The sequence below is a fragment of the Rhinoraja longicauda genome, chromosome 14 (genome assembly GCF_053455715.1).
Source record: "Rhinoraja longicauda isolate Sanriku21f chromosome 14, sRhiLon1.1, whole genome shotgun sequence".
Lineage (NCBI taxonomy): Eukaryota > Metazoa > Chordata > Chondrichthyes > Rajiformes > Arhynchobatidae > Rhinoraja > Rhinoraja longicauda.
The window spans coordinates 886,057-897,188 of NC_135966.1; the positions used below are offsets into that span (position 1 = coordinate 886,057).

The 11,132-nt window shown below is 55.0% G+C and overlaps 1 protein-coding gene across 1 annotated transcript in view; it reads left to right on the top strand.

The window, feature by feature from the left end:
* The first annotated feature begins 746 nt into the window (after nucleotides 1-746).
* The window catches only part of grxcr2 (glutaredoxin and cysteine rich domain containing 2), a 14,387-nt gene continuing 4,001 nt past the window's right edge, over nucleotides 747-11,132 (top strand). Inside the window, exons 1-2 of the mRNA XM_078411250.1 lie at nucleotides 747-800; nucleotides 2,108-2,395. Coding sequence (XP_078267376.1) covers nucleotides 747-800; nucleotides 2,108-2,395 — 342 coding nt within the window. The remainder of the gene's footprint in view (nucleotides 801-2,107; nucleotides 2,396-11,132) is intronic.

Here is an 11,132-nt window from a genome sequence, read left to right on the forward strand (position 1 = left end):
AATCAGTACCCCATTCCTGCCTTCTCCCCATACCCCCTGACTCCGCTATCTTTAAGAGCTCTAACTCTCTCTTGAAAGCATCCAGCTAATCGGCCTCCACTGCCTTCTGCGGCAGAGAATCTGAGGCAGACCTCCTGATCCACAACAGTCCAGAGGTCATCTGGAGTAAAAACTCCCATCCCACAGATTCACCGGCCTCTGGCTAAAGAAACTCCTGCTCAGCTCCTCTCTACAGGTATGTCGTTTCATTCTGAGGCTGTGCCCTCTGGTCCGAGACTCTCCCACTGGTGGAAACATCCTCTCCACATCCGCATTGAACATCTGAAACGATGCAGGAATGGTGGGGTTAATCCAGGTGTACCCACACATTGCTGAAGGTTAGTTAGTAGCTGGGACATGTTGGCCGTTATGGGCAAGTTGGGCCGAAGGGCCTGTTTCCACACTGTATCACTCTATGCGATGAAGAATTAAAAACATGAATGTAAGAGTATATGTTCATCAGCGCTCCTCATTTCAGTCGCTACCTCAGTGTAGATTGTTGGGCAGTTCTGCAGATACGTACGGACGCCTGTAATTGTTTAATTAGTTGGCGTCAGGCCGGTACATGATCCCACCGTTGAATTATAGATGGGCAGTGAGCAGGAGTACAGAACGCGGGTCTCGGTGGCACTGTGTACAAGCAGTCTGTGCCCTGCTGTGTCATTGAGCTACAGGAGACTTGTGGTTGGAGTGGAGAGGAGCAGAGAATGGAAGAACTCAGCAGCAAGTTACGCAGGAGGTTTGAAGCCCAGCCCAGGAAGGTAGGGGTTTCTGAAGAAGGGTCTCGACCCCAAACTCACCCATTGTTTCTCTCCGGAGATGCTGCCTGACCCGCTGAGTTACTCCAGCACTCTGTGAAACGTCACCTATCCATGTTCTCCACAGATGCTGCCTGACCCGCTGAGTTACTCCAGCATTTCCTGTCTATCTTCGGTGTAAACCTGCACCTGTAGTTTCTTCCTATATGTACTAGTTTCACTGTCATCCTGTTGAATTTCACTGTCTGTATAACTCTGTAGCGGTAGAGTTGCTGCCTCACGGCGCCAGAGACCCGGGTTCGATCCCGACTATGGGTGCTGTCTGTACGGAGTTTGTACGTTCTCCCCGTTTAGAAGGATGAGAGGGGATCTTATAGAAACGTATAAAATTATAAAAGGACTGGACAAGCTAGATGCAGGAACAATGTTCCCAGTGTTGGGCGAGTCCAGAACCAGGGGCCACAGTCTTAGAATAAAGGGGAGGCCGTTTAAAACTGAGGTGAGAAGAAACTTTTTCACCCAGAGAGTTGTGAATGTGTGGAATCCTCTGCCACAGAGGGCAGTGGAAGTCAAATCACTGGATGGATTTAAGAGAGAGTTAGATAGAGCTCTAGGGGCTAGTGGAATCAAGGGATATGGGGAAAAGTCAGGCACGGGTTACTGATTGTGAACGATCAGCCATGATCACAATGAATGGCGGTGCTGGCTCGAATGGCCTCCTCCTGCGCCTATTTTCTATGTATCAATGCGACCGCGTGGGTTTTCTCTGAGATCTTCGGTTTCCTCCCACACTACAAAGACCTACAGGTTTGCAGGTCGATTGGCTTGGTATAAATGTACATTGTCCCAGGTGTAGGATAGAGTTAGTGTGCGGGGATCGCAGGTCGGTGCGGACTCGGTGGGCCGAAGGGCCTGTTTCCGTGCTGTATCTCTAAACTAAACCAAACTAACCTCGTTATCATCTAGCCCAACAGCAACAATGGAACATTGTGGGCTCACCTCACCTTGATCATCGTTACTTTTTTGCAAATCTTTCATTCATTTGTTCTGTAACTCTACATCATCGTCTATATCTCTCGTTTCCCTTTCCCCCGACTCTCAGTCTGAAGAAGGGTCTGGTCCCAAAACGTCACCCATTCCTTCTCCCTGGAAATGCTGCCTGACCCACTGAGTTACTCCAGCGTCACCTATCCATGTTCTCCACAGATGCTGCCTGACCCACTGAGTTACTCCAGCGTCACCTATCCATGTTCTCCACAGATGCTGCCTGACCCGCTGAGTTACCCCAGCACTGTGTGTGTGTGTTGCAGGTGCGGTTTCGTATCTCCTCTGCCTACAGTGGGCGGGTGCTGAGACAGGTCTATGAGGATGGGTCTGAGTCGGAGGAGCTGGAGGAGGAGGGAGGTCGTGGGGTGAAGCCGGCTCTGAGCGAAGGTTTCAGGACAAGGAGGGCAGCGGTCCAGGAACGCTGGCACCCTCCTCCTCCCCCCTCCTCACCGCTGGGAACACAGAGGATCAACGTGTTGAGAGACGGAGACCAGTATGGAATGATCAGCTGCCCTGCCCTGCTCAGCAACCTGGCAGCAGCCCGCTCCAGTGTAAGTGCCTGCTTGTACTCCTCTAGCATCTCCTGCTCAATGCCTCTGCCTCCTTCATTATCTTGTACCAGGGTAGAGTGAGATACCTTACTGTGTGGCACGGTGGTGCAGCGGGTAGACCTGCTGCCTCACAGCACCGGAGACCCGGGTTCCATCTCCACCACGGGTGCTGTCTGTACGGAGTTTGTATACACTGGAATTTAGAAGGATGAGAGGGGATCTTATCGAAACGTATAAGATTATTAAGGGGTTGGACACGTTAGAGGCAGGAAACATGTTCCCAATGTTGGGGAGTCCAGAACAAGGGGCCACAGTTTAAGAATAAGGGGTAGGCCATTTAGAACTGAGATGAGGAAAATCTTTTTCAGTCAGAGTTGTGAATCTGTGGAATTCTCTGCCTCAGAAGGCAGTGGAGGCCAATTCTCTAGATAGAGCTCTTAAGGATAGAGGAGTCAGGAGGTAGGAACGGGGTACTGATTGAGAATGATCAGCCATGATCACATTGAATGGCGGTGCTGGCTCGGAGGGCCAAATGGCCTCCTCCTGCACCTATTGTCTTTTGTTCTCCCCGTGACCTGCGTGGGCTTTCACCGGTTGCTCTGGTTTCCTCCCACACTCCAAAGACTTGCAGGTTTGTAGGTTAATTGGCTTCTGTAAATTGTCCCCAGTGTGTGTGGGATAGTGCTAGTGTGCGGGGATCGCTGGTCGGCACGGACTCAGTGGGCCGAAGGGCCTGTTGCCCTGCCGTATCTCTAAACTAAACTAAAATCAACAGATCAGAAGATTATTGGCACATGGTGGTAGTGAACGGTCGCAGCAGGATCTGGATCGATTGGCCAGGTGGGCGGAGGAATGGTTGATGGAGTTTAATACAGAGAAATGTGAAGTGTTGCATTTTGGGACGTTGAACAAGGGCAGGAACTACACAGTGAATGGTCGGCCTCTGGGTAGTGTTGTAGAGCAGAGGGATCTAGGAGTACAGGTGCATGGTTCCTTGAAGGTCCAGTCGCAGGTAGATAAGGTGGTCTAAAAGGCTTTTGGTACATTGGCCTTCATCAGTCAGAGTATTGGGTATAGAAGTTGGGAGGTCATGTTGCAGTTGTATAAGACGTTGGTGAGACCGCATTTAGAATATTGTGCTCAGTTCTGGGCACCATGTTATAGGAAAGATATTGTCAAGCTTGAAAGGGTTCAGATAAGGCTTACGAGGATGTTGCCAGGACTAGAGGGTGTGAGCTATAGGGAGAGGTTGAGTAGGCTGGGTCTCTATTCCATGGAGCGCAGGAGGATGAGGGGGGATCTTATAGAGGTGTACAAAATCATGAGAGGAATAGATCGGGTAGATGCACAGTCTCTTGCCCAGAGTAGGGGAATCGACGACCAGAGGACATAGGTTCAAGGTGAAGGGGAAAAGATTTAATAGGAACCTGAGGGGTATCTTTTTCACACAGAGGGTGGTGGGTGTATGGAACAAGCTGCCAGGGGAGGTAATTGAGGCTCGGACTATCCCATCGTTAAAGAAACAATTGGACAGGTACATGGATAGGACAGGTTTAGAGGGATATGGACCAAGTGCGGGCAAGTGGGACTAGTGCAGATGGGACATGTTGGTCGGTGTGGGCAGGTGGGACTAGGATAGATGGAGCATGTTGGTTGGTGTGGGCAGGTGGGACTAGTGTAGCTGGGACATGTTGGCCGGTGTGGGCAGGTGGGACTAGTGTAGATGGGGCATGTTGGGCGGTGTGGGCAGGTGGGACTAGTGTAGATGGGGTATGTTGGTCGGTGTGGGCAGATGGGACTAGTGTAGATGGGGCATGTTGGTCGGTGTGGGCAGGTTGGACTAATGTAGATGGGGCATGTTGGTCGGTGTGGGCAGGTGGGACTAGTGTAGATGGGGCATGTTGGTCGGTGTGGGCGGGTGGAACTAGTGTAGATGGGGCATGTTGGTCGGTGTGGGCGGGTGGGACTAGTGTAGATGGGGCATGTTGGTCGGTGTGGTGGGTGGGACTAGTGTAGATGGGGCATGTTGGTCGATGTGGGAAGGTGCGACTAGTGTAGATGGGGTATGTTGGTCGATGTGGGTAGGTGGGACTAGTGTGGATGGGGCATGTTGGTCGGTGTGGGCAGGTGGGACTAGTGTAGATGGGGCATGTTGGCTGGTGTGGGCAGGTGGGACTAGTGTAGATGGGGCATGTTGGTCGTTATGGGCAGGTGGGACTAGTGTAGATGGGGCATGTTGGTCGGTTTGGGCAGGTGGGACTAGTGTAGATGGGGCATGTTGGTCGGTGTGGCAGGTGGGACTAGTGTAGATGGGGCATGTTGGTCAGTGTGGGTAGGTGGGACTAGTGTAGATGGGGCATGTTGGTCGGTGTGGGCAGGTGGGACTAGTGTAGATGGGGCATGTTGGTCGGTGTGGGCAGGTGGGACTAGTGAACATGGGGCATGTTGGTCAGTGTGGGCAGGTGGGACTAGTGTAGATGGGGCATGTTGGTCGGTGTGGGACTAGTGTAGATGGGGGCATGTAGGCCGGTGTGGGACTAGTGTAGATGGGGCATGTTGGTCGGTATGGGCAGGTGGGACTAGTGTAGATGGGGCAAGTCGGCCGGTGTGGGCAGGTGGGACAAGTGAAGATGGGGCATGTTGGTCGGTTTGGGCAGGTGGGACTAGTGTAGATGGGGCATGTTGGTCGTTGTGGCAGGTGGGACTAGTGTAGATGGGGCATGTTGGTCAGTGTGGGCAGGTGGGACTGGTGTAGATGGGGCATGTTGGTCGGTGTGGGCAGGTGGGACTAGTGTAGAGGGGGCATGTTGGTCGGTGTGGGCAGGTGGGACTAGTGAACATGGGGCATGTTGGTCAGTGTGGGCAGGTGGGACTAGTGTAGATGGGGCATGTTGGTCGGTGTGGCAGGTGGGACTAGTGTAGATGGGGCATGTTGGTCAGTGTGGGCAGGTGGGACTAGTGTAGATGGGGCATGTTGGTCGGTGTGGGCAGGTGGGACTAGTGTAGATGGGGTTGGGCAGGTGGGACTAGTGTAGATGGGGCATGTAGGCCGGTGTGGGACTAGTGTAGATGGGGCATGTTGGCCGGTGTGGGACTAGTGTAGATGGGGCATGTAGATGGGGCATGTTGGCTGGTGTGGGACTAGTGTAGATGGGGCATGTTGGCCGGTGTGGGACTAGTGTAGATGGGGCATGTAGGCCGGTGTGGGACTAGTGTAGATGGGGCATGTTGGTCGGTGTGGGACCAGTGTAGATGGGGTATGTTGGGCGGTATGGGACTAGTGTAGATGGGGCATGTTGGTCGGTGTGGGCAGGTGTGACTAGTGTAGCTGGGGCATGTTGGTCGGTGTGGGACTAGTGTAGATGGGGCATGTTGGCCGGTGTGGGACTAGTGTAGATGGGGCATGTTGGTCGGTGTGGGACTAGTGTAGATGGGGCATGTTGGCCGGTGTGGGACTAGTGTAGATGGGGCATGTTGGTCGGTGTGGGCAGGTGGGACTAGTGTAGATGGGGCATGTTGGCCGGTGTGGGACTAGTGTAGATGGGGCATGTTGGCCGGTGTGGGACTAGTGTAGATGGGGCATGTAGGCCGGTGTGGGACTAGTGTAGATGGGGCAAGTTGGCCGGTGTGGGACTAGTGTAGATGGGGCATGTTGGCCGGTGTTGGACTTGTGTAGATGGGGCATGTAGGCCGGTGTGGGACTAGTGTAGATGGGGCATGTTGGTCGGTGTGGGACTAATGGGACTAGTGTAGATGGGGCATGTTGGTCGGTGTGGGACCAGTGTAGATGGGGCATGTTGGTCGATGTGGTGGGTGGGACTAGTGTAGATGGGGCATGTTGGTCGATGTGGGCAGGTGGGACTAGTGTAGATGGGGTATGTTGGTCGATGTGGGACTAGTGTAGATGGGGCATGTTGGTCGGTGTGGGACTAATGGGACTAGTGTAGATGGGGCATGTTGGTCGGTGTGGGACTAGTGTAGATGGGGCATGTTGGTCGATGTGGTGGGTGGGACTAGTGTAGATGGGGCATGTTGGTCGATGTGGGCAGGTGGGACTAGTGTAGATGGGGTATGTTGGTCGATGTGGGTAGGTGGGACTATTGTAGATGGGGCATGTTGGTCGGTGTGGGCATGTGGGACTAGTGTAGATGGGGCATGTTGGTCGGTGTGGGCAGGTGGGACTAGTGTGGATGGGGCATGTTGGTCGGTGTGGGCAGGTGGGACTAGTGTAGATGGGACATGTTGGCCGGTGTGGGCAGGTGGGACTAGTGTAGATGGGGCATGTTGGTCGGTGTGGGCAGGTGGGACTAGTGTAGATGGGGCATGTTGGTCAGTGTGGGACTAGTGTAGATGGGGCATGTTGGCCGGTGTGGGGCTAGTGTAGATGGGGCATGTTGGTCGGTGTGGGCAGGTGGGACTAGTGTAGATGGGGCATGTTGGCCGGTGTGGGACTAGTGTAGATGGGGCATGTAGGCCGGTGTGGGACTAGTGTAGATGGGGCATGTAGGCCGGTGTGGGACTAGTGTAGATGGGGCATGTTGGCCGGTGTGGGACTAGTGTAGGTGGGGCATGTAGGCCGGTGTGGGATTAGTGTAGATGGGGCATGTAGGCCGGTGTGGGACTAGTGTAGATGGGGCATGTTGGCCGGTGTGGGACTAGTGTAGATGGGGCATGTAGATGGGGCATGTTGGCTGGTGTGGGACTAGTGTAGATGGGGCATGTTGGCCGGTGTGGGACTAGTGTAGATGGGGCATGTAGGCCGGTGTGGGACTAGTGTAGATGGGGCATGTTGGTCGGTGTGGGACCAGTGTAGATGGGGTATGTTGGGCGGTGTGGGACTAGTGTAGATGGGGCATGTTGGTCGGTGTGGGCAGGTGTGACTAGTGTAGCTGGGGCATGTTGGTCGGTGTGGGACTAGTGTAGATGGGGCATGTTGGCCGGTGTGGGACTAGTGTAGATGGGGCATGTTGGTCGGTGTGGGACTAGTGTAGATGGGGCATGTTGGCCGGTGTGGGACTAGTGTAGATGGGGCATGTTGGTCGGTGTGGGCAGGTGGGACTAGTGTAGATGGGGCATGTTGGTCGGTGTGGGACTAGTGTAGATGGGGCATGTTGGGCGGTGTGGGACTAATGGGACTAGTGTAGATGGGGCATGTTGGTCGGTGTGGGACTAATGGGACTAGTGTAGATGGGGCATGTTGGTCGGTGTGGGACCAGTGTAGATGGGGTATGTTGGGCGGTGTGGGACTAGTGTAGATGGGGCATGTTGGTCGGTGTGGGACCAGTGTAGATGGGGCATGTTGGGCGGTGTGGGACTAGTGTAGATGGGGCATGTTGGTCGGTGTGGGCAGGTGGGACTAGTGTAGATGGGGCATGTTGGTCGGTGTGGGACTAGTGTAGATGGGGCGTGTAGGCCGGTGTGGGACTAGTGTAGATGGGGCATGTTGTCGGTGTGGGACTAGTGTAGATGGGTTATGTTGGGCAGTGTGGGACTAGTGTAGATGGGGCATGTTGGTCGGTGTGGGACAAATGGGACTAGTGTAGATGGGGCATGTTGGTCGGTGTGGGACTAGTGTAGATGGGGCATGTTGGCCGGTGTGGGACTAGTGTAGATGGGGCATGTTGGCCGGTTTGGGACTAGTGCGACTAGTGTAGATGGGGCATGTAGGTCGGTGTGGGACTAGTGTAGATGGGGCATGTTGGCCGGTGTGGGACTAGTGTAGATGGGGCATGTTGGCCGGTGTGGGACTAGTGTAGATGGGGCATGTTGGCCGGTGTGGGACTAGTGTAGATGGGGCATGTTGGCCGATGTGGGACTAGTGTAGATGGGGCATGTAGGTCGGTGTGGGACTAGTGTAGATGGGGCATGTTGGTCGGTGTGGGCAGGTGGGACTAGTGTAGATGGGGCATGTTGGTCGGTGTGGGACTAGTGTAGATGGGGCATGTTGGTCGGTGTGGGACTAGTGTAGATGGGGCATGTTGGCCGGTTTGGGACTAGTGGGACTAGTGTAGATGGGGCATGTAGGTCGGTGTGGGACTAGTGTAGATGGGGCATGTTGGCCGGTGTGGGGCTAGTGTAGATGGGGCATGTTGGCCGGTGTGGGACTAGTGTAGATGGGGCATGTTGGCTGGTGTGGGACTAGTGTAGATGGGGCATGTAGGCCGGTGTGGGACTAGTGTAGATGGGGCATGTAGGCCGGTGTGGGACTGGTGTAGATGGGGCAAGTTGGCCGGTGTGGGACTAGTGTAGATGGGGCATGTTGGCCGGTGTTGGACTAGTGTAGATGGGGCATGTAGGCCGGTGTGAGACTAGTGTAGATGGGGCATGTTGGTCGGTGTGGGACTAGTGTAGATGGGTTATGTTGTGCGGTGTGGGACTAGTGTAGATGGGGCATGTTGGTCGGTGTGGGACTAATGGGACTAGTGTAGATGGGGCATGTTGGTCGGTGTGGGACTAGTGTAGATGGGGCATGTTGGTCGATGTGGTGGGTGGGACTAGTGTAGATGGGGCATGTTGGTCGATGTGGGCAGGTGGGACTAGTGTAGATGGTGTATGTTGGTCGATGTGGGTAGGTGGGACTAGTGTAGATGGGGCATGTTGGTCGGTGTGGGCATGTGGGACTAGTGTAGATGGGGCATGTTGGTCGGTGTGGGCAGGTGGGACTAGTGTGGATGGGGCATGTTGGTCGGTGTGGGCAGGTGGGACTAGTGTAGATGGGGCATGTTGGCCGGTGTGGGCAGGTGGGACTAGTGTAGATGGGGCATGTTGGTCGGTGTGGACAGGTGGGACTAGTGTAGATGGGGCATGTTGGTCAGTGTGGGACTAGTGTAGATGGGGCATGTTGGCCGGTGTGGGGCTAGTGTAGATGGGGCATGTTGGTCGGTGTGGGCAGGTGGGACTAGTGTAGATGGGGCATGTTGGCCGTTGTGGGACTAGTGTAGATGGGGCATGTAGGCTGGTGTGGGACTAGTGTAGATGGGGCATGTTGGTCGGTGTGGGACTAGTGTAGATGGGGTATGTTGGGCGGTGTGGGACTAGTGTAGATGGGGCATGTTGGTCGGTGTGGGCAGGTGGGACTAGTGTAGATGGGGCATGTTGGTCGTTGTGGGACTAGTGTAGATGGGGCATGTTGGTCGGTGTGGGACTAGTGTAGATGGGGCATGTTGGCCGGTGTGGGACTAGTGTAGATGGGGCATGTTGGTCGGTGTGGGACTAGTGTAGATGGGGCATGTTGGCCGGTGTGGGACTAGTGTAGATGGAGCATGTTGGTCGGTGTGGGCAGGTGGGACTAGTGTAGATAGGGCATGTTGGTCGGTGTGGGACTAGTGTAGATGGGGCATGTTGGCCGGTGTGGGACTAGTGGGACTAGTGTAGATGGGGCATGTTGGCTGGTATGGGACTAGTGTAGATGGGGCATGTTGGCCGGTGTGGGACTAGTGTAGATGGGGCATGTAGGCCGGTGTGGGACTAGTGTAGATGGGGCATGTTGGTCGGTGTGGGACCAGTGTAGATGGGGTATGTTGGGCGGTGTGGGACTAGTGTAGATGGGGCATGTTGGTCGGTGTGGGCAGGTGGGACTAGTGTAGATGGGGCATGTTGGTCGGTGTGGGACTAGTGTAGATGGGGCATGTTGGTCGGTGTGGGACTAGTGTAGATGGGGCACGTTGGCCGGTGTGGGACTAGTGTAGATGGGGCACGTTGGCCGGTGTGGGACTAGTGTAGATGGGGCATGTAGGCCGGTGTGGGACTAGTGTAGATGGGGCATGTTGGCCGGTGTGGGACTAGTGTAGATGGGGCATGTAGGCCGGTGTGGGACTAGTGTAGATGGGGCATGTAGGCCGGTGTGGGACTAGTGTAGATGGGGCATGTTGGTCGGTGTGGGACTAGTGTAGATGTGGCATGTTGGCCGGTGTGGGACTAGTGTAGATGGGGCATGTAGGCCGGTGTGGGACTAGTGTAGATGGGGCAAGTTGGCCGGTGTGGGACTAGTGTAGATGGGGCATGTTGGCCGGTGTTGGACTAGTGTAGATGGGGCATGTAGGCCGGTGTGAGACTAGTGTAGATGGGGCATGTTGGTCGGTGTGGGTCTAGTGTAGATGGGTTATGTTGGGCGGTGTGGGACTAGTGTAGATGGGGCATGTTGGTCGGTGTGGGACTAATGGGACTAGTGTAGATGGGGCATGTTGGTCGGTGTGGGACTAGTGTAGATGGGGCATGTTGGCCGGTGTGGGAGTAGTGTAGATGGGGCATGTTGGCCGGTTTGGGACTAGTGCGACTAGTGTAGATGGGGCATGTAGGTCGGTGTGGGACTAGTGTAGATGGGGCATGTTGGCCGGTGTGGGACTAGTGTAGATGGGGCTTGTTGGCCGGTGTGGGACTAGTGTAGATGGGGCATGTAGGTCGGAGTGGGACTAGTGTAGATGGGGCATGTTGGTCGGTGTGGGCAGGTGGGACTAGTGTAGATGGGGCATGTTGGTCGGTGTGGGACTAGTGTAGATGGGGCATGTTGGTCGGTGTGGGACTAGTGTAGATGGGGCATGTTGGCCGGTTTGGGACTAGTGGGACTAGTGTAGATGGGGCATGTTGGCCGGTGTGGGACTAGTGTAGATGGGGCATGTTGGTCGGTGTGGGCAGGTGGGACTAGTGTAGATGGGGCATGTAGGCTGGTGTGGGACTAGTGTAGATGGGGCATGTTGGTCGGTGTGGGACTAGTGTAGATGGGGCATGTAGGCCGGTG